The 24,398-nt window shown below is 35.5% G+C and overlaps 2 protein-coding genes across 2 annotated transcripts; one reads left to right on the forward strand and one right to left on the reverse strand.

Moving 5' to 3' along the window:
* Positions 1–4,287: 4,287 nt before the first annotated feature.
* LOC144964040 (uncharacterized) lies at positions 4,288–11,878 on the reverse strand. The gene is made up of 4 exons (XM_078897984.1): positions 11,219–11,878; positions 9,651–9,856; positions 7,936–8,668; positions 4,288–6,712 (listed from the first exon to the last, which is right to left on the reverse strand). Coding segments are annotated over exons 1-4 (1,689 nt in total). The 5' UTR covers positions 11,220–11,878; the 3' UTR covers positions 4,288–5,963.
* A 3,024-nt stretch (positions 11,879–14,902) lies between these two features.
* Positions 14,903–24,095, forward strand: LOC144965695 (6-pyruvoyl tetrahydrobiopterin synthase-like). Its single transcript, XM_078901291.1, has 5 exons — positions 14,903–15,050; positions 18,472–18,551; positions 19,478–19,500; positions 21,002–21,058; positions 21,754–24,095. The coding sequence occupies exons 1-5, from the start codon at positions 14,977–14,979 to the stop codon at positions 21,958–21,960; spliced, it is 441 nt and encodes a 146-aa protein (XP_078757417.1). The 5' UTR covers positions 14,903–14,976; the 3' UTR covers positions 21,961–24,095.
* Positions 24,096–24,398: the final 303 nt, after the last annotated feature.

Raw genomic sequence — 24,398 nt, forward strand, 5'->3', positions numbered from 1 at the left:
ATTATTATTATTATTATCATTATCCACTATCCACTGCGTTATGTGGTCTTGAGCAAGTCATCTCTCCCTAGCTCACTTTGCAGCGCTGCGGATGACAGCTGGGTCATTCCAGTCTTTCCTCGGAAAATACCCTAAGACAATAAATTTCCTATTGGGAAGGAATAGAGGGAACTTAATTATTCATTTACTTTCCTGATATGCTGAGGGAGACAAATGACACGCATATGATGACATGTTACAATGGGATGAGGGGGGGGGGGGGTGCGTCGTCACATGTATTTATTGCCATAGCTTAGCCTCATCTCAGTCTTCTGGTCGGTCGATCGTAGAGGAGACAGGAGAGCCGATTCTGCAGCTATTTTGCGCCATTCACCTCTATTTTCTGCCTTGTGAATGAGCGTGGGACTTCATCCTTGTCCATGCTTTGATGTTGTCGACGCAGTTCTTGTTTTGCCGATATCTTTTTGTTTCCCCTCAGCGTGCCTTTCTTGGACATTGAGTCGTGTCGTGTCAAATGACCAAACCACGAGAGCTTTCTCTTTCTTTTGGACCTGCCAATGTGCGTATTTCATCGAGCACAATCTAGTAAGAGTGGCGCGTAGATATTTGAAAGCGTTGACTTCTTCCAGTAGTTCTCCATTCAGGAAGATATGGACAGTAGTATCTGATGTTCTGTTGAGTATGTTCCTTTTTTTTCTGTGCTGACCTCCATCCCATGATATTGCCTTTTCGTCGCGTCTTATCAGTCAGTTCATATAGTTCTTGGTCGCTTCCCCAATAACGTATTTATCATCAGCAAAGCAGAGTTTACTTATTGGTCGCCCACCTATTGGTGGTATAGATTGAAAACTGTGAAGTGTTTCTCTTCGTGCTGTTTTCCAGGAACACGCTGAATATGACTGGTGAAAGGAGCCCCCCTTGTCTTCTCCTACCATGTTCTTGAAAATACTCGCCAATCTGATTGAGAGGACAGCGCTGCTGGGTGATTTAAGAGCGCTTGAATTTTTAAGATGAGTCCTTCCTCACTCTCGATGTTCCTAAGTACCTGCCAAAGACTGTCATGCAGGTCAAATTCCACACTGGGTCAAATGCTTTTTTGAAATTATGGAATAGACCTTTTGGTGTTGAAAATGTTTCCCAATTTGTATTTGACAGTTAAATATACGTTCCCTTGTGCTTATTTTGGCTCAGAACCCAGTGTGCTCTTCAGTTCCCTTTTTAAGGCGGTTGATAATAATCATCGGAAGGACTTCTATAGTTTTTAACAGCACTTTTATTATATAATTTTATTTTTTTTAGCGATTATGGAATAACACCCCCTCCTCAACCCTAACCAGAAATACCATAACCTAATAAAAACATAATGTTTGCCATCACTTTCAATATCGAAACTGTTGGGAAACAAAATAAGTAATAATAATTTTGAAATTAGAAAAATCACACCACTTATAAAAATGAAACTTATCTTAAATAGTAATATTTATTGGACATTGCAACTAATTGAAAGTCCATAATGGTTAAAAAATTACGAAATAATATAATAAAAGTGCTGTGAAATTACGAAGTCCCCCCCCCCCTCCCCATTTGTAATGGACTCTTAAATATATTATGTTCCATTGAGCTTGTTTTGGCTCTGAACTCAGCCTGTTCTTCAACTAGGTGGTCTTGAGCTTCTCATTTCAAATATTTGAGAATAATCATGAACGTGGTTTTACTAACATGACAATAAGGCTGGTAGTGCGAAAGTTTTGGCTTTGTCTCATATTTCCCTCGAGGACCGTACGGAAGGCCTCCAATAAGACCTCACATAATGGGTTAAAATAAATTTTAAGTGCGGACGAGTCCCACCTCATTGTCCTTTGTTCCAAATAAAAACTTCGTATTGATCGTATTGCACTTTTTATCTTCACACCGAAACAATGACGCATTCTAACAACGAAGGAATTAATGAATCAAATAACATACTGTGACAATGTTATCCTCCCAGGGGCAGTGCGCTGCATTTTGGCAGCAAAACATTTCTTAATCATTTTACACATATTATTATAATAATATTATTCGCAAATATTAACACATTAACACGAACAATTTAGAGCAGAATTGACGCTGTGTCATTATCCAAAAACAACAACAAACAAACAAAACAAACTCACATTTCGCAGCGCAAGCGGGATATAACGCACCAACACACAAAACTGTGTATTAAACGTTCATCGTCTGATTTATACAATTTGGTGAGAACTATTCATAAAAATGACTGGCTAACAGCAATATCAAAGAGCTAAGTGACGTCCATTTCTTTCTATCTTTTGGAACCATCGCCTTTGAATTAAAAGCATAAAAGTTAGCAAGAGAAAAATGGTGGGCAAGGCGAGTCAGCAGCATTGAATGAATGAAGATGACGTCAGTTGGCTCTCTGTTATTATTTTTAGAACGCAATGGATTGGGGGAGGGGGGGGGGGGGGGTAAGGACAACACTAATCCCCCCTCAGGCAAAACAAAATAAAATATTTCTGGCTGACAACACAATAGGCAGTAACATTCATTATGTTTAGCACATGTCGTGGGCCAACCACAAAAGTACAAAGAATACCACGAATCTATTCATTACACTACCCTATTAAGTGTATGCGTTTAAGCTAAATACTTATCGATACTGCCCGTCAAAACAATGTCAGTCAACACACAACGCTTTGTAAAATACACACCGTTTCTACCAGCTATATTACTTGTATAAATACACAAAACTATGCAGAGAGAATTTAGTGAGAAGTAATATCCCAATGATGATAGACAGCGACGAAAACCTGAATCAAATTTAAGTTCAAATAAAATGAGGGAGAGGATATTTACCGACTTGACACGGCCTCTATAGATACGCGTCGTCTGCTTTTGAAACCCTATTGCCATTCCCAGAAGTTTCTCATCTCAGCATTTCAGTCTCATCTTAGCTACATATTTGTTTGTACTGGGGTGAAAAAATAAATTGAGAAGCAAACCTCTCTGATGGTCCAGAGACAATAACAAAGAGCCGAATGACGTCAGTTTCATTCATTCTATATGTGGATATATTATTTGGTTTCATTTACCACATGAACTTCTTATAAAAGTAGTATTGGGCTATTGTTTTGTTTTTTAAAGGGTTTTACAACGCTTGCGACACATTTTAGCGTCAGTAAAAAGAAAAAAAATAATGGGATGGTTTTAAAAAAACCCAACAAACTAATCTAGATTTACAATTAAAAGCGCACAAGTAAAAGTAAGACAGAGGGGACTGGTTCAAATAGGGAACAGATGTAAACTCCAAAACATTGACTGACATCATTACCACCTCCCATTGTACCGTAGGTACTTAACTGTTTCTCTCTCAGCCAAGGACGGCCAGGACCAGGACAACATTAAGTATATAATCTCAATCTCATTCCAAGACGAGGATAGAAAGAAAAATGGAAGGGAAAATAGATGTACAGGGGATAAAAGAAGAAGATACAACAAGAGTGACCTTCCCGCCACACACACACACAACAGAGAGAGAGAGAGAGAGAGAGAGAGAGAGAGAGAGAGAGAGAGAGAGAGAGAGAGAGAGAGAGAGAGAGACCTTCTGGTCGAACAGGGGAGGTCAACATACATACATATCCACAACGGACATACAAATAAGTAACCTTTTCTATTTGGCCACTGTGTGTATCTTTATTCTTCTATTTATTTGAAGTAGCGAGTAGGGGGGGGGGGGGGGGGGGGCTACTGGTTTTACCCATTACTCATTTTGAATTGAAAGATTGTATCCCTTGAAAAAGGATAAAAGATAAGCCTTGCGATAAAACTTTTTATCCGTTTCCAAGTTTATCTTGAGCGGAATCCACGGTTAATAAAAACATTTATTAGGGGTTGATTGCTTCTGGCCAGCATTTACAAACCCAGTTACCATTTATTGGACAAAAGAATCGTTGACCCAGCCAAGATGGCCAATACTCAATGCCCACAGAGTATCCAAAACCATACAAACAGGAAAATATTGTTTGATGTCAGTTGAAACCCACACAAACACATCTACTTACATTCCCATCCGACTGCCTCCTTTTCAGTGAAGGGCTCTAGCAGGATTTGGGCAAACCCAAATCGTCGTATTCCATGACACGGGGGAAAAAAATCACATGGACAGGGAAAACTGAAATAGTAGTAAGATATGTGATCTTTCAAATACCCTCCACACCCACAACTAATATGTTACACCGCCCCCCCCCCCCCCCCCAATAAATAACAAAAAAACAAACCATCGAAAACATCTTTCAAAGATAAACCAAATAAGAAAACAATCTTTATTTTTTCCATTGATGGAAGATATTGAAGCACAGGATAAACAATATGTACAATCGTTTAGAATATTATTCAGACTTTCAACAAGACGTATGAATGCATCAAATATTGTGATGATCAAATTATAAAAGAGAAGAGAATAGATAGAGCTATAGACAATATTATTATAATAACCGACCCCCCCCCCCTCCAAAAAAAAAAGCAACAACAAAAAAACAAACAAACAAACAATAAAACAAAACAAAAAACAAACAAGAAAACAAAAAAAAAAAAAAAAAAGAAAAGAAAAACAGTATGTTTTTTTTTTTTATTACAGCCAAATATTTTACTCATAATGTGTTTGAATTACAATACACTGATACGCTGGCAACTGAATTTCTAGCAAGATATGGCAGTGTGAAAATAATTATAAAACCACAAAAATTAACAAACAAACAAACAAGATAAAACATATCCCAAAACTCTCAAATAACCAGAGACCAACGTGTACTTATTTTAGGGTCTGATAACCTAAATTGTTATGGACTCATTGTTGTAATGGAAATAGTCTCAAACCAATGCAAAGTATTGTCCATAATTTTAAATCATGCCCATACTTATGCTCTGTTATCAGACCTGCAAATGTGTACACATTGCATGAGATATTCCATCTTTTAAAAAAAATAAAAGAAAAAAGCTTACATATAATGTCCGCCGATAGGGAAATACTCAAGTTGAGAAAAACATTCACACATAGAGATACTGACAGACAGGCAGAGACACACACGCACTCTCTCTCTCTCTCTCACATACACCACACAAACATTAATATACCAATACCATTCAACAGCAAGCTGAATATTCCCATCAAACAAAATGATACAAGGAGCGGCCTAGAAGAAAATAAGTTGTAGTAGTAGCCTATCTTTTTAGGGATGAAGTGTGTAGTTCGCCTAACCGGCAGATGTTTTTATTCTATATTGTGATACATATATTTCTTGGAAATTCATGAGAGGATTTTTAGATAAATTCACATTTTAGTGGTGTAGATCCCAGTGTTTGAAGTATTTTATTAGACATTTATTGTTTACATCTACGTTATGATTTTTAGTCACGATGTGCCATATCTATTTTTATCCTACCATGACAAGATTTGGAATGACACAGAGTTCTTGGTATCATGGTAACAATAACCAGCGGCTACGACCAAGTCGCGGTGGTGTAAAACCCAACAAACTGTGGAGTGATCCTCAACAATATTGGAGGTTTCCACAAGACGACGACGAAGAAGAAGAAGAAGAAGAAGAAGAAGAAGAAGAAGAAGAAGAAGAAGAAGAAGAAGAAGAAGAAAAGAAGAAGAAGAAGAAGAAGAAGAAGAAGAAGAAGAAGAAGAAGAAGAAGAAAAAGAAGAAGAAGAAGAAGAAGAAGAAGAAGAAGAAGAAGAAGAAGAAGACTGGAAGAAGGACAAAAAAATATTCAAAATGTTAAAGATGTAGAGTAGATGAAAAGGGTAGAGGAGAGATCCTATGACTACTGTATCACTTTTATCAATTCCAACAAGTCTTCTTCATAACAACAGATTTGTTCCTTTCATTCAGCATCTCTCTCATCACAGTTTAATCAAACCCAAAAAAAACAAAAAAAAAACCAGAAAATGAAAAAGAGGTCTATTTATTATTTTCATAAAAGGCAAGCATCCTGTCTCTTCTTTCAGTCAGTAGAGGTTCAGGTCTCCGCCATACACTTCTAGCATTGCCATAGTATGTGATATTTTTAGCACCAAGCTTCCCACATAAAGACAACAATGCTTGGTTGCGTAACAGAATTGCTGAATAGTAATCAGCCCCACTTTTTGCCATTTCAGGACCAAGAGATGCTAACTTTTCATCAATTCTTTCTTGCCTTCGGCAATTGTAGGCATCTTTAAGAAAGACATGAGTTACAAAAACTGCTGGAAATACTAAAATATATGACGCTATTTTCAACAGTCGAACTTTATAAAACCAGGTGATTAATTGAAAAAATCTAGCAATAAAGTAGGCACTGGGAATAGTTCCTGCAGTGGCACCTGCTACCAAAAATTCATAGTTTGAGTCAATTTCACACATTTGTTTAGCAAGCGAAAACTTCTTTGCCTTTGACATCATTTCAAGACTTTTCAGTAAATTTTGTCCTGAAGGCAATGAAAAGTCCACAGTAAACATGCCCAACTTCCCGGAGGAAACCATCTTGTCAATTAAATTCAAAGAGATTATCATGTGTCCAGGTATACCAATAGCTGCCCCCCATCGTGTATTGCAACTTCCTTTGTGAACGAATTCAACCCAAGGACACGGAAACAGTCTGGTACTTTCCCTCTGTTCCTTTGACCATTGCAGTTGATCTGCAATCTGTATTAGGATAAAAGTACAGAAATGGTTTTACCTGAAGAAGCATGGTGACATTAGCTGAACAACTGACACAAAATAATAGTGATAGATTCACTAAAGGATGGCCACACAACTTGGGATACAGTCAGACCTTACTGTACTGCAATATTTGGGACCAGATAATATCTTGTGGTATAACAAAGACATTATCATTAACTTTTGAGTCGTCATTGGCCATTGGCAATAAATGAGATTGGTTGTCAGTAATGTAGGAATTTACTGTAATCCTCACTATAGTTATAAACACACCACTGTTATTTGTTCCATACAGCAACTTAAACCCATATTTTCAAAACTATATGTGACGTGAATGAAGTATTATGCTGGAGTGAACTTTTAAATTTAAAAACTACTTTTTGACTTCTGGTTCAGTGAACCAGAAGTCAAAAAGTAGTTTTTAAATTTAAAAGGGCAATACATTTGAAAATTCATTTTTGCTGCTTTAACAAACGATATCTATTTCCCTTAATAAAACACAAATGTCACCCTAGTCTCAAATTTTTCACTTTATTAAAAATCATTAGCATCTAAACGTAATACTGTTTTGAGGGGGGGGGGGGGGGGGGGGGTTACAAAAAAAAAAAAAATATAACATTATTTAGTCAAGCCAACATGCTATATTTCTGTTCGTTGCAGTGAATGAAGTAAGAATTTGGAGCAAAACATTATACTGCAAAACCTTATTCACTCATTCCAACACAATTAAAATCTACAAAGTTTGAATGAAATTTACAACAAACTGGAAAAAATAATTTCGATGAGAGTTTCAAGATTCATGAATTAGTTTTGTAAAAACTATTGTCTATGCCTCGTTCAAATGGAATACAAGCCATACATAAAGATTCATTTCAATAGGGAGGAGGAATCATTGTATATCTTTCTATCAATGAAGAAGTTTACTGAACACAACTACAAAAGTCGTCATCCAGCGCCATTAAGTCTATGAAACTTTAGTTCATCTCTGTTTCTGTAAGATTAAACATGAATTAAAATGTGCTTGATACTCTTTGATAGGTCATTGGTTGGTCAATAGCAAAGCTACTAACTTAGACTTAATTTACAATAAATCTTACAAATTTCTATAATTATAACAAAAAAAACCCCTAACAAATTTTACTGCTTTTTCAACTCCACCAAAGAATTGAGAATTGTTTCTATTAACTCTTGTTACTATTTACATTTTTCTAATATTATGCACAAAGACTCTAACTCTGAACATCCGTTTTGTTAGCTGCTATAAACTGTTCCAGATTTTCTTTCCGTTCACGTATGGTAAGAAAAGAGTCATTCCAAGGCTTCTGAAGTATTGCCTGAAAAAGTCCTAAACCATCAAATTTCTCTTTATTGTCTTGTTGAAGCCATTTCTCCCTGACAAGCATAGCGTCGTAATATTCTAAACCTCCGGAGGCAATTTCATTTGAAATATTAGCTGCTGCCTTATCAGCATTGCTATTAATGATTCGAGTTGAGCCTTTCAAAACATTCAAAAACCCAAACAGACATAATGGAAACAGTGATAAAAATGTTATGAATTTGACACCTGGGAAAGGCAATATTGCTGATACAATATTTGGAACAATATAAAAACTACCAACAGCAAGCTGAGCTCCTACAAGAATACAATACAATTGATAACTTTTGGATAGTTTCATTTCTCTTGCAAGACCAAATTTTTTTGCTTCAGCACTTATACTGTATGATTCTTTTATCTCTCTGGCAGCCTCAGATATTCTTTTGATTTTTAATGATGCCAATATTTCATCCAAGTCTTTTTCATCATCTTGTTGAAATTTCACAAAATAGTATTTGGGAATTCCAATATGGCCGCCCCATTTCATTTTAGAAGTTCCTATGTGAGTCAATTCAAACGATGATGATGTGAATAAAGCCACGGTTTCTGAAGACTCCATGGTATCCTTGGTCCATCCAAAATCTCTCTTTATCTAAAAGACGACAAATTTGTTAAATTTACAAACTTATAAATATATAAGTATACTTGCTACTTGAACTAATAAATACTCAGCTAACCAAAAATTAAACTCAGTAAAACAGCCAGGCTTTAGAAACTTCATAAACTCATACAGTACAAATTGATGGCTGAGTCAGTCACAGTATCTCTCTTTCTATCAAAATCAAATGACATTGAGCATGGCTAAAAATAGGTGTCTAACAATAAACACTGGCCCAGACATTCCTACTTCAAATGAGGTATTTTACATACCCTGCTTACCAAAAGACAGTGATAAACAAGTTTCAAAATTTTAAATCAAGCCCATCTTCAACATGAATCAAATTATTTAAATGTGGTATGTACATCACTTGAAAATCAATATGATATTGGATTGTTTAGATTGGGTATCCCGATAACTCAGTTGGTAGAGAACTCACTTCACACACAAAGGGACAGAGATTGATCCCGGGTGCAGTCGAGATTTTTTCTGACCCCCTGTCCACCCAACAATGTTTGGGTAAGTGGGTCTGTTAGATCTGGTGGAAAGTACTTTGCGATAGCCTAGCATCCTATCCAAAGGGTAGCAAGCAATTGCTATTGTCCATTTCACACTATAGAAACCGGGATAAACTCCAGCTCTATGGGCCTAAAGACTGACTTTTTGTTGTTGTTTAGATTGGATCTTTTAAACCTCCATAGTCAAGATGAACAATATTTTTAAATTCACACGCCTTTATCAGGATTCATGCCCAATACATTCCGATCCAAAGGCTAATAATTTCCTATGCCATTGGCACCTGTGCAGTGATCAATATAAGGGTTCTTTGATTCTAATAAAAATGTTGTCAAAAACATGACTTGAATGAAATGAAAATTTCATATTGACTGAAGACTCGAGGGAAACAATGCTGTGTTCAGCCCAAGTTCAGCAATGTCTTTATACTCAGTCATTTGCTAACGTTGATAACAATTACCTCATCAGCCAATTTGATGAACTCAGTATCAACCTGCTCCACTTTCCCATCCTTAGTGTGTACTGCCATCAAGTTCTTGTATTTTTCTATACCAACAGTATTGGGATACAGAATGGCTAAACCGGCACAGGCACCTCCACCTAGGTAAAGGTATGCCACATTCTTTTTCAGAAATGTTCGAAATTTTCCCACCATGCTTGAAAACACTGTTGGGTAAAAATAAATAGTCAAAGGTTATAAGTTTGGCAAAAATATAATGTGTACTCTTTTACATAAAAATTAAACAGTTTATCATAGTGTTTTTAATAATCGATCAATGTTGAATTTATTTTCTGCAATTTTATTCTTTTTCTCTTCTTTTTACTTTACAATAAATGTTGACATGCATCTGTAACTGGATTGAGTTTCGCATAACATATTAGGTAACATTGCTTTTTTTTTTTTACACAGAAAATTTGATTCACATCATCCAAGAATAGTGTGCATTATATTGTCTATTCAATAAATTCTTCTTAACACTGCTTATCTTAAAAATATATGAGTTGAAAAACAAAAGAAAAAGGAAATAAAAAACATTTTTAAAAGAAAAAGAAGAAGAAAAAAAAGCAAAGCAAAGATTTAATATTCCAAGAATTATTACTTAGGCCAACCAATGTTCTCAATTTGCTTTATGTAGATCATGTTCAAGTTAATAATAATTATAAACACACACACACATATATATATATATATATATATATATATATATATATTATATATATATATATATATATATATATATATATATATATATATTATATATATATCTAATTAAACCACTTGGAGTTCTTTGGAGTGAATTCTGACTTAACTGTCTGGAATCTATACACTGTACATTATTAAAGGATCCCTTTTGCCAAAGGCAAAAATATTTTCTGCGTACAACCATATGAAAATATATCGCGCAAAGCTTCTTTTCACCAAATGTATTACCCTTCAATAATAAAAAGGATAAATATTCATTTACCTTCCCTTAACTGTTACCTTTAACTTTAATCAACAAACCTTTTTAATCTTAAACTTAAAAAAAAAAAAAAACAAACAACAAAAAACACCACACAACACGGATAACGGGGAGATTTCAAAAGGCCAGTTTTCCAGCATTAGTGTGGCTCAGTGGTATGGTCTTTGCTTCATGCTGAAGATTAGTTCAAATATCAACTGCGTTATGTGGCCTTCAGTAAGTTAGTAAGCCACCTCTCCCTAGCTCACTTTGCGGCGCTGCGCTGCGGCTAACGCCTGGATTAGTCCAGCCTTCCCTTGGAGTAGACCCCAAGACAAATTTCCGCTTGGGAATGATTAAGAGGAACTTTATTATTTATTTACTTTGTGATATGTTGAAAGGAACAACTTTATACACAACATGTTCCAAAGGGTTGGTGTGTTTTCGTGTGTGTATGGGGGTCGTCGTCTTCTTCTTCTAGTCGTTACGTTAAACTTAAAAATGCGTGCAAATAGATATTGTCTACTGATCTAACTTGGACAGTAAAAACAAGAAGAAGAAAAAGAAGAAGAGAAAAAAGCTCAACTTCAACTGACGACAGTGACAGGAGGGTCGATACCGGTCACTTTACTTTGACTTTAGTATTTTTTAAATCTTGTAATTGTGAGGCTAGTGGTCTACCAACTGAGCTATAGGAAGCCCTCCATTATAGGTTTTTAATTTAGCAAAGTTGGGAGAGCAGCGACACCAACATAAAATATTTAATTGATTAAAAATTCTTCTTTCAACATCCTAACCTTCAGCAAACAGCCCTGTCAACTAGTGTTGGGTTATTCGATCGCTTTTACTCGATCGACATCCGAGCGCGAAGCCACGAGTCACCGTCCGATCTCAATTCCGGAAGAGCGAGTTGATAAAACGATCATTCGAGTTGACGAGTAGAGACGAGCTTGAGACGATCTTGAGACTTGAGACGAGCTTGAGACGATCTTGAGACTTGAGACGATCACGATCCGAGCGAGTTGAGGGGTAACGAGTAACGAGTGTTTCGAATCATATCAAACGATCACAGTTTGCCATCCGATACCAATCGCCAACGTTTGCACACGGTAGTCTGTGGTTCTTCCACAGCCCTCATTTCTTGTCAGATGTTAGTGTGTCTGGGTGGCAGGGAAATTCGTGTAGGTGTATCACGCGTGTGTGACAAGACTTCATTAAACCTACTAAAGGTTGAATATCACACACACACACACACACACACACACAGACAGACAGACAGACAGACACTATGGCTATTTCTATGACACACACGCATCCATCTATCAATGAACACTACCCTACAGTAAAGTAAAACGTTAGCTTTGAATATGGAATGTTTCAATGTTAGATGCCTGTGTAATTTGTTAGTTCCCATCATCATCATCATCATCATCATCATCATTAGGGGCAGCGTGGCTCAGCGGTTCGGTCTTTGGTTCGCACCCCAAAGGTACCGAGTTCGATCACCCGCCGCTGCACTGTGTGGCCTTGAGCAAGTCACCTCGTCCTAGCTCAATTTGCGGCGCTGCACTGTGGCTGACGCCTGGGTTATTCCAGTCTTCCCTTAGAATAGACCGTAGAGAAAAACCTCCCCTATGGGATGAATAACGGGAATTTTATTTATCATTATTTTTATAATTTATTTATCTTCACCATCATTATCAGCAGGAGCAGCAGCCCAGCATCAGCATCACCTTAATAAAATAAATATCAACACATGTTAATGTAATCATCAATCAAAACAGCTCGCAGAATTCACAAATTGCTCCTAAAAGACCATACCTAGGAAAACAAAACAAAACAAATACTATTGCTAACTTATCTGAAAAGGAATAGTTTCAAAAGAATCCTAAAATTATTAAAGCTCGGGAGCGTCTTTGATTTCTTTGTCTAATATATTCCATACTTTTGGGGCCCCGACAGAGAAAGATTTTCAGCTAACTATAGTTTATAATATGGGAACATTAATCAGTCGTTTATATTGGAATCGGAGTGGTCAAGCAGGTGTATGAATTCAAAGCTCATTTCCACGGATCAATGAACTTCATAATAATTCAATTTTCCCCCTAGCAGGCCATACAAACCTACATCCATTTCATAAAGTACCAGTCGCCTGTTTCGGGTCTTTTTTGTACTAAAACTCTTAATAGTATCCGTCACTGCTTATAGATAGTTATACATTCACACCTGAGTCGAGTAAAGTAATGTGTGGTAAGTGCCTTACACAAGGACTTAACTTCGGGATCAGAATTTTCCAGGATCACTGTCACCCACTCGACCACTTACAACGCTTAACATCGCTTGATTTATGACAAGAAGAGACACCTTACCGCTGAGCCACAGAACAACTAATAATCACAACATTAAGGATCGCAACAAATGCATGCTTTTAATCTTTTTTTTAAAAAGTACTTCTTCAGAGCTATTGGGCCCGATGAAGCCGGAGTTCAGTCCGGTTTCCATATCGGAAAACTTACGAAAGCAATTGCCCATTAGTCTATCGCAAGGAACTTTCCGCCAGATTTAACAGACTTTGCTTCCCAATCACTACTAGGTAGACAAGGGGTCAGAATATATGTATCTACTTCACCCGGAATCGAGCTCGGTTCCCTTGCATGTTAAGCGAGTGCACTACCTACTGAGCTATTGGGACCCCAAACTTTTAATAGGATGCTAGTAAATCGAAAAGTGCTTTCCGTTGATCTAAAATAGCGTCCACCGAGCTACATACCTACTTCCACTTTAATGGACTGAGCAATAAAAAAAATTAAAAACAAATTGACTGAACTCAGAAACGACGCCGATCCCTATTGTGCGTTCCAAGTTAGGTAATCCCATACATCTTTTAAAAAGACTAAGGATAAAACTACCCCTTCTTCCCATTCCCAAAAAAAGGAAACAAAAACAAACAAAACAAAAAAAAAACACCAAAAAAAAAAAAAACACAACAAAATGAAGAGAAAAAAAAGAAACCAAACAAAGTAATTAAATGTAAATAAATAAATAGTCTCGGGTTTGGTGTTTGGATGTCAGAAAAGCACCCCCCCCCAAAAAAAAAAAAAAAAAAAAAAAACCAAAACAAAAAAAACCCCCAAAACTCAACAAAACAACAACAGCCACAACAACAACAACAGCACACACACACACACACACACAAACACACACACACACACACACACATACATACATACATACACAAAGAAAAACTAAACAGGAAGTAACAATGTTAAATATTCATATTCCTGCCCAAATTTTAAAGCAACCTAACTAAGCCGAGAGCAGGAAAGGCAACAACCGTAATATCACCTGTTTAAATAAAATTAATAGCAGTAGTAAATAGGCTATAAGATAAAGATTTGAACATGTGTGATGAAAGGTAACCGACAAAGCAAGAAAGCGCGCGCCTCGATGACGACCAGTGACAAATGTGAGGTGGGGGCGGTTATGTAGGTTACACCCGACAACTTTTGGCGCGACATAAATATGAAATATGTCAAGGTGAATATCGCTGTATTCCTTCTCTGATTAGGGGGGGGGGGGGGGGGGGGGGGTTGACGTGCCACCCCATCACCAAATCAACAACTGATGCAGTTTTGATGGCGTGTGTGTGTGTGTGTGTGTGTGCCTGTGTGTGCGTGCGTGTGTGGGTGTGTGCGTGTGATGCGACGAACGATCATAAAAAAAAATTAATTAAAATAAATAAAATCAAGGCTTCCAAACAGCCAGATTTTTTCTTGGCCAAATAGTCAAATAGAACCTCACATTATCAAACACCACAATCATCCTGACTCCCTTGAAAAACTCATTGATTTTAATTAATAAAACAATCGACTACAGTTGGATAAAACTTATCTTTTCATTTTTTTTTTAAATAAAAGATTTTTAAAAAAAATGAATAATAATAGAAAAACATTTCTTAGTAACCAATTTTGAACTTGGCCATCTGGCAGCCCCCATCATAACCAGCTGCAGTCAAGCCAGCCACAGACATAAGAGAGGGAGGGGACTGTGAAGTTTCCTGTGGCAACCGAGATGCTCGTGTTTTTTTTTTTTTTTCAAACGAATCACTGCTCGATGACGTCACTGACTCGAAACCCGCCCGAAACCGACTCGATTTTAGAGGACTCGATCGAAAACCCGCTCGATTTGATCGTTTCAAACTCGACCCAGCGTTTTCCAAATCCAAAGTTATTCCAGTTTCAGCAGTCTAATAGCTAATAGGATTAGTCTGCTTTCGCATTTTAGATTGTATCTGTCCTCTGCTGGGAAGTGGGAAATCTTACCACAACACAGATAAGATCAGAGATGGATAATATCAGTAAACCTATCGTTTTTATACAGCGTATTGAATCATTCAGTGCTTGTCATAGGCTACACAGGTAAGATTTTCTTTCTACAGTTGCGATCAACTCACAAATGCATTTTCTATGTCTGATTAAACGCAATAACGGAAAGAATTTAATGAATGAGACTGATACCGATAATGATAGAGAATGGTGATGGATGGTTGTCTAAGTGAAAATGTGTCGACAGTGTTGATCATAGTCTGGATTTGTTGTTAAATAGTTTAGGCCCGCTCAAGAACAGTCGGAAAACTTATAAAAAGGGGTTCATTTGGAAAAGGCCCAGATTTAAAGCTCGACGGAGCCACATTTACAATACTTGACGATACTTTCAATACAACACTAACAGTATAGCCCCACCCCCCTTTCGATATCACTTTATCTCCACCCTAATCAAACTGTTTGTGTGTCGCTGTGGGTAAATGTTGTGATATAGTGTGGACTCCTAACATGACCTATATATTGTGATAAAGTCTACGAAGACACACTTTGTCATAATTTCTTTATCATTACACGGACAATAACAATTGCTTTCTAACTTTCTACCCTTAGTTTAGGAGTCAACCATCCAGCGGCGTGGCGTGCTTACAGTATAAAGTGGTGCAAGACGAAAATGACTTACACATGCTTCATTTGTAAATATAAAAGAAAGAAAAAAAAAACTTACATACTTGTAAAGTAAATTTGCATGGTGATGTTTCTATCTCTGCAAATCTTTTCAATAGATTGTTTATAGAAATCACGAACGAATATATTGATTGGAGTTTGGACACTGAGGGAAATGGCTAAAGGACACATGCAGACATTGAATGTCAATCGAACAAAGGGTCATTTCAAAACTTACAAAGCGTAAGAATGTAAACAGCCCATAGCCTATTAAAAGAGTACTGTAGTTACGTCATGAAACAACCCCATTCCACTTCGGAAATCAAATATGACACCATACAAGATCTCTCTCTCTCTCTCTCTCTCTCTCTCTCTCTCTCTCTCTCTCACTCTCTCTCTATCTATCTTTCTATCTATCTATCTACCTATCTGTGTGTATGTGTGTGTGTGTGTGTGTGTGTGATGAACGCGCGCGCACACACACACACACACACAAACACACACACACAAAGTCAAACACGCATATTCACGCGAAGATCATGTATTTAGCATATAGCATCACTATCAAGAAATGTTTGATTTAACTCGTTCACATTCCCTCATATCAATTTTTGCAGCAATAATAATAATAATGATGATGATGATGATGATGATGATGATGATGATGATGATGATGATGATGATGATGATGATGATGATGATAATGATAATAATAATAATAATAATAATAATAATAATGATAATAATAATAATAATAATAATAATAATAATAATAATAATAATAATAATAATAATAATAATAATAATAATAATAATAATAATAATAAATTAATATATATAATAATCAGGACAGAGTGAGAGAAACAAATGAACTTGTTAATAATCGTGATTTCGATAATAATAAAGATGGTCGAAGTTACCATACTATGACTATGACGTTAATGGCCCAAATTAGCTATTATTCCCCAGTCCAACAGAGTTGGAGCAAAAATTTCTCGGCACCTGAGGCAGGTTTTTTCTCGTATGTGAAGATGGTAAAAATTCGAGCCATTTTCTCAGGTATTCAATGTGGCAACACTAGTGGCACACAATAGTAATAGCCTTCAATGGTGCCAGCGAAAATCCGCACCTTGCAATTGTTTGAGTGGGGAGTGGGGAAATCCAGTCACTCGCTCAGCCATGGTACACAGTCGCTGACAGTCATCAACGGACAGTGTGAATCGGGAGAAAAGCGTGGATAGAAGGCGTTGTGACAGAAAGGGAGTCTGTTTCGAACTGTTGATAAAAGGCGATATATACCATTTCTCAGTTTTATATATTTTTTAAAATGCTGTTATCCATATTTAAAACATGGATGTGGTGCCAGGCACCATTTGAACCAATAGGGCCACGCCACTGCAACCATCGCCATGTATTTTCCACAAGATCTAACAGACCTAAGTTACCCAGTCACTGCAGGCAGTGGAAACTGTTGTGTGAAGTTTAAATTATTCGCCTGTGCAATAAATTAGCTCCATTAATTAACTTGACACCTAAAATTTAGACAAATTTAAATTATCATGTCAAACCTTTAAGCTACATTTGTCACTCGTAAAAATGCTAGGTTAAAGGAGGGTGGGGGGGGGGGGGAGGAAAAGAAGAGGAGCATTATGAAGAAGAGGAAGTCAAAGTCCCACATTAATTTTGCTATACAGCATTAGTAATTAAAGATCTCGTTTATCAACATTTTTTTACCAGAAAAGAGGGTTCTATCAACATTGGGATCTATCGATTTTGTCAATAGTCTAATTTAAAAAAAATTAAAAAACAAAATTTAATTTATGATTGGCTAATGATGTCCTGCATTGGAGTAAAAATCATAACAGCGAATGAAAATGCTGATATCCTGTTATGATTTTAAATCACAGCCAATGAAAATCCAAAGACATCCTGTGAGTCATAAAGTCAGTGGTGAAGTATTGTTGCGAACGACACAAACATTTCTCGATACCAATACCCATACTGGGAATTCCTGATATTACTTTGCTTTCATCAAAGAGCCTTTTGAGTAACATTCCCCATCATCCTTACTCGATAATCACCTCAATCACCAACTACTTGCAATACTATCTGCCTGTCTTCGCAAGCTGCCTTGACCCATGGTCTTGGTCTAGAACCAATAGACGGAGTGTCAGTAAATGAGGAGACTGAGAACTCTTATTCCCCCCTCTTTCTCTATTTCTCTTATATGCAGTACCGATGCTCCGGTCTTAAGAAATTATTGGCAAGGTCAGAGCCACTATTACCTATATTCAGTCTAGATACCACTCGACACTAGTTAGCTTTTTGTCAACACCATTGTTTGCTGATGTGATGAGAAAACTCAATGTGGAGTAGATGAGGAGGATACCACATCATCGGGACCAGTTTCTGACTATGCCACTATAGCAGCTATCAAGACCCTCTGCTGCTTTGCTTAACATCATTCTAAGTGCTTTTCTTTATTTGACATCATTGCCAGTGCTGAGGACAGGGTGTGTAAAATGATTCATGACCTTCAGAAACTGACCACTATAACTGAATTTTTAAAGTCAAATATAGTGAGACGTCATACATTTCAAAATTAGCCCTTTAAAGGAACAGCAAATCATCCATATTGACTTCCCTTGCTGTCATCCTCCATTTTCCACTTGTTTCCTTTTAATTTTTTGGAAAGACTGATATATTGATGTGGCGCTTATATCGACAGTTTACCTTGGACCCGATGATGTCAATACCTATATCAGTTTTCGACTGTATCTACAATTGATTGTCTGTGTTCTCATTACTTGCCAATATGTTTATTGTTTAATTTTGTATCTCTTTCTCCTAGTCCGCATCTGAGTAATGAAAAAAATGCAGACATTTTTGGCAAGTGTAATCATCCTAACGGCCATGGACATAACTATAAAGGTAATGCTCTGATTTTTCACTTTTTATTTATCCTACCTCCATCAGATAAAGATAGCAAAGTTTTGAAAAGGTTTTGTCTGTTGACAGCAGATTTAACACATATTGAATCTATCCTGACTGAAACAGACGTTGACGATTGTTTGCAACATTTTATATGGAATGCTAATCTATTGCAAAGTACTGAATGCCAAATATAACGGACCCAGCTACTCAATTGCACATGGGTGGATGGAGAGGTGAAGATAAAATCTCACCTAACACCCACGACCATTTCAGGCCTCTGCATGTGAAATGATTACTCTGCCATGGGAGCTGCTATCGTGGCATTATGAGTGCACCAAAAATATTTTTCCCTAACCTCACAACACCCCAAGGGATTGACATTGTAAATGTGATACTAAGCACAACGGATGGATTATGACTAGCTCTCCATTGTGGAAAATTTTATCCTGAATTCTGTCAGATGAATATTCTTGGCGTAGAAACATTGGAACAATGGTTTCTTGTGCTGCATCTTCCATTCCAATAATTGCTGTGTGAAGATGTGGACCTGGAAATTTTCTGTAACTGTAATCGAAAAAAAGAATTGCTTTTTTAAAGATATATTTATGCTAACAATAGATTACAGTATATTTCTGTTGCACAATTTTTTGCTAAAGGTCCTTCACCTTCAGGAATTTAATAATAGGTTGTAATAATAAATAGCATTTTATTGCACTTTACCTCGTCTAAACAGCATTAGGTAATTTACATTGATAGGTATTGATTGAAATAAACAAATTAATAAAAGAATTTAAACAGAAACTTAACATTAGCATCATATTAAATATTTTAAATAAATGGAAAACAAATATGTCTTACTTTGTAAATGTTGTAATACAATGCACTTTATTTAGATTTAATATTTCCTTTTAAATTATTTTCAGTTGAGGTGACTTTAAGAGGTCCGGTATGTATAATTTTATTACTAAAAATATTGCATTTTTTATTTATAAAATAATTTACATTCATGCATATTATTAACCTAAATAACCATAAGGCATTTGGTTGGTTCGAACTTGTTTTATTTATAACTTGTAATTTCATTCAAACCTCATAATGATAGGCATCTAAAGAATAAAGACTAATATAGAGATATTACATACATGATAAATAATCCGCTATGCCCCCCCCCCCCCCAGTCTTTAAGGGGGAATGGCAATGGTGTCGTTAAAAGGCTTAAGGTAGATAAAATAAAATAAAGGGAGTTAAAGTTATTTTAACTGGAAGGAAAAATGAGGGCAGATGAAATATCCAGCAAGTTAATAATGTGTGAAAAGGAATTTACACAACTAAATATCAAAATCAACATCAACAGATCTTGCTGTAGTCTTTAACTTAAAGTGTAAAAGTAATTGAAAGTTTTTGTATCTAATATCTTTATTCTGACTCGAATCCTTTGCTGGAAGGGAGACGCAGAAGGATTAATGATTTTTTTTTTCTCCTGTGGCAGAGAATAAAATTGATTTTTTTTTTGGTCAACCATCTCACTGCAATTTAATTATTGTAACAATTCTGCCATTCTGTTGATGTTAGGAATAAGTGTTAGAAATTATCCTAGTACTCTTTCAGTGAACATCTCATTTTAATGTCTGGACAAAAATTCTATGTAGTGTCAGGCTACACAACAGGATTGATTTCTGCTTGGATCTGCCTTTGCTTTTTCATTGAACAACTTTTTCTTCGAAGGTGTTTTACTAATCAAGAGTATTGATGAACTATAGAGCTGGATAAGTTTAACTATCATCTGAATGTGTATCAGCATCCTTTTTCTTGGCACTGATATCAACTTTAAGTTATGTAACACTAGTCAAGTCCTAAAACTATATATATATTTTTTCTCTTACTTTCAAACATTGCAACTGTGTTATATTTTATTTTTTGAGTCCTTTAGTATTGAAACCTGTCTCTGTCCTGTTGAGTTAAGTTAGATTGCTGCAGTTTCGCCGAATACTCTGCCAGAGCATATGAGAACGGAGACAGATTTTAATAGGTTTGAAAGACTCTAATGACAAAGGTGGCAGATTCTCAAACTAGTTCAGATCAGTTTTCTGTTCCCGTATATTTGATATTCATATTTAATGAAACAGTAAGACATGTCCATTTTTATGTATAATAATATATAGTATTTAATTTATGTGCAAAGTATTTTTTTTTAAATTCTTATGTCGGTGAAAAGCGGCTTGTTGATTAGAATCAGATTTTATTAAGAAAATATATATCATTTTTTTTTTCAAATTGTTACTTTTCTATTTATTTGTCATTGTTACTAGTTGTAGTTGTGTAAACAAGATGGATGGATAATATGCATTTTTACCGACAATAAATACAAAATGCATTCATGTATTCATTTCTTTGGATTTCTCTTTTATAAGTTATAATATCATGAAATGTTCTACAATCATCTTTAGGTTGATCCCGAGACTGGCATGGTAATCAACGTTACAGATTTGAAAAAATACATTGAAGTAAGATGAAACATGGATGTTGTGTGTTGATATTTAAATTATTAATGAATGCATTTATTATAGAAATTCATTGGCGTATTTAAGGTTGATGGTAATTTTTCTTACTAAATCCTTCTTTGTAATTAATGTTAGCAGAAACAGTACCATAACACAATCTGATTATGGATGTGCAGCATATAAATGTTAATTATTTATTTCTTGCAAGATCATTTCTCAATATAACTGTATTTGCTTGTTCAGGTTATACATGTCAGGAATTATGTAATGAATTTTTAATCATTGTACTTGTTCATTGACCTGAACTATTTCACTGTCTGAAACTTATTCAGATGCGTGTTCCAAAAGTGTGACAAAGCAAGACAAATGCTACCTAAGGTGGTGCTGTTTGTTACCCAAGTGTTCACTAGCTGGTTGACCGCTGTGCTCGCTCTTGCTAAATTTGACAAGAAGCAATAATACAATATGGTGCTTGAGGGAGTAACATGGTGGTCTATGCTGTATAGTGACTACCTAAGCAACCTGCAGTGCCCCCTAAGTTAGCTTCTTGTCTTGTTTTGTCCCACCCAAGGAATGTACCTCAGTGTACGATATTTTAAAGTGATGCTTAGTTGTAATTTTTTCAATGTGGAAATACTTTATTCCTGTAGCATCACTTATCCAGAGATATTCCTAACACATCTTCTTTTTGTTTTCAGGAGTCCATTATGTCTGTTTTAGATCACAAGAATATTGACAAAGATGTGCCCTACTTCAAGGAGCATGCGAGCACAATGGAAAACATCAGCATTTTCATTTGGAATAGTTTGAAAGGCAATGTTGGAGACCTCCTTTATGAAATCAAAGTTCATGAAACAGACAAGAATGTTTGTTGGTACAGAGGGGAATCGCAAGCTCTAGTCTAGATTAGAGATGAGACAAAGAAATAAAGCTGTAGGAGCACCTGTAGCTGTCAGCAGACTTATATGTTTGGGATTGTAAAAAAAAAAAAAGAAAAAAATTAGAGCGAGATAAATTGCAGACATCCACTGAGTGTCTTGTATTATGGTTTTTATTTCATGGTCTATATTAAAACCTATACTGATTTATATTTTAGTGAGCATTAATGCAGGGTTTTAATATAACAAGTGAAATAAAAAAAAGAAACTGTAATAAAGTACATGAATTTGTTATCTGTTTTATCTCATATCGCAAGCTTTTTAAAGCTAGAATTTGTCGGTCAAAAATTGAAAACTGACATTTTTATGTTATCACCATTGTTGATATCTATTTGCGGATAAAACTTGCTGCAAATTATTCAATCCAACCTTCATCACAATGATTAAACAAATGAGGGCATTTAAAAAGAATCCTGATAATGTAAAATACATTTTAAAAAAAATTGATTACGAGCTAAAACAATTCTTTGTCAAGACTTAACTTTTAAATGGTGTCGGACTAAACACAGACATGGATTGCTATTTTCTCTCTTTTTGAACAAGTGCCCTTTATTTTGCTTATCATTGGAATTTTAAAATATAGATGCACTCTTGATTGTAATACTTTTGACAATGCGATCATTATTATTTCTAAGGCTGACATGATCCAAAGTATTGCTCATTCCTTATATCTTCAATACCAAACTCATGTTACATCAATGCTTGTTGTTCTTGATGATATGTTTAATCTTTAGCATGTTGTGCACTGAACTTTTATGTATGATCCCTTCACATTTTGTTGTTCAAGAAGTTTGTCGTATGAGATTATGTTGTTTTATTTAAATTTCTTATACATTTTTGTTGTGTTAAGTCCCAATATTGATTTAATTTATTCCTACTCTAAGTACTTGTTCCAATTTTATACTAATTATAACTCAGAGTCTACCAGTGATAAATATTTTTATGTTTTATCCATCACTTGCTCTTATTTTAGTTTTGTTCTTTTTTGTCTCAGACACTTTACCAGTGAAAAGTATTTTTATGTTTTATTCATTCATATTGAAAATGTTGCTCTCTGATCGTTTGACTTTTGTTTCAAATTATTTTTTAGACTACATAAAAACTTGTTATTTGTTTTCAAAGTTTTGAATCTTCAGAACACAGTTTATTGTTCATGTAATCAATAGTGCGATATGAAGTAATGCTTGACTTTTCTTATAAAGGGATTGAATATATCTTTGCTTAATGATGATGGTGATTTAATTTGCTGAAAGTTTCAGTTACCGGATTAGAGCACAAAACTGTCGATTTATATTACTCTTGTTGTAAAGCCCATGAAATATTTCAATGAAAGTCTATGAAAATTTTATTAAAGGAAACATTATTTAACAGAGTCAGACAGCTGGGTCTTTTAAACCATTACTATTGATCACAGTTCTTAAAAACCCTTAAATGACGACTAGGTGGCATAGTGGTCAATGTACCTGACTTTTCAATCATAGGCTTAAAAATATAAAATTGTAAAGCACTTAATGCATGGTGAATATTATGCTGCCGGAAGCTGTTGACTGTAAAAAGTAATATACAAAAAATGGATATAACAACTTAAAAAAAAAAAGCAAAATACTGAAAGTCTAGTGTTTTTGGTGGTGGTGTAGGGGGGGGGGGGGGGTTGAAGCTGTGATATTCATTTTTACACATTACTTAATACATAGTGATTATCATGCGTCGACATGTATATAAACGCATTTTTTCGTAAGGAACTCGTGTTCAATAAAAATGTTGCTGATTTCTTTATTTTTATTTTATTTTTATTTTTTTGGGACTACCTGTGATTTTTCTATTTTGTTTATCTCTAGGATGACTTAGTGACCAGTATAGTAAGACTTAATGCTGTACTTCGGAATTATCTTGACCCGTACCAAGCTTTTTGATAGATTATTGCTTTATTCAGAATTTATCAAGCAGTAGTTTACTGTTTCCATCATGCTACAGAAACGGAGACAGACACGTTTTGTGAGTTTGATAGTATTTTTAGGGCTTATATTGTTGAAAATGGTCATAAGTATGAAAGAAAAAAAGAGGGCTGATCTACAGAGTAAATGAAATTAAAAAAAAAAAAAGACAGCAAAGAAAGGTCTTCTAGTCTTAATGAGTAGATTGCTAGTCCTTGGGTCTGTGTTTACTCCAATCATGTTATTTATGCAACTCATTATTTTAAATATTTTTTTTTCTCTATTTAAGGCACCACGTGTTCTAGACCAGCATCATTACTTGTATATTAACTTGATAGGCTTCACTATATTTAGGTATAGTGTTTTGCAACATTCCGTATTGTCATAAACAGCTTTGTTTTATATGATTCAGAATCAGTTGGACGAAATTTATGTTTAATTGACATTTTGCTGTGATGTGTGCAATTGTAT

Source organism: Berghia stephanieae, chromosome 2, assembly GCF_034508935.2.
Source record: "Berghia stephanieae isolate SIO BIC M18660-M18661 chromosome 2, UCSD_Bste_1.3, whole genome shotgun sequence".
In the NCBI taxonomy this organism is placed as follows: domain Eukaryota; kingdom Metazoa; phylum Mollusca; class Gastropoda; order Nudibranchia; family Aeolidiidae; genus Berghia; species Berghia stephanieae.

Bases quoted from the DNA above. Each gene is read 5' to 3' on its own strand.
- LOC144964040 (XM_078897984.1), bottom strand. The intron at 8,669-9,650 runs GTAATTGTTATC...GTCGTCTTTTAG, and splicing joins TCATCAAATTGGCTGATGAG to ATAAAGAGAGATTTTGGATG. The intron at 6,713-7,935 runs GTTAGAGTCTTT...TCAGGTAAAACC, and splicing joins TAACAAAACGGATGTTCAGA to ATTTCTGTACTTTTATCCTA.
- LOC144965695 (XM_078901291.1), top strand. From the start codon at position 14,977: ATGGATAATATCAGTAAACCTATCGTTTTTATACAGCGTATTGAATCA. The intron at 18,552-19,477 runs GTAATGCTCTGA...AATTATTTTCAG, and splicing joins CCATGGACATAACTATAAAG to TTGAGGTGACTTTAAGAGGT. The intron at 19,501-21,001 runs GTATGTATAATT...AATCATCTTTAG, and splicing joins AGGTGACTTTAAGAGGTCCG to GTTGATCCCGAGACTGGCAT.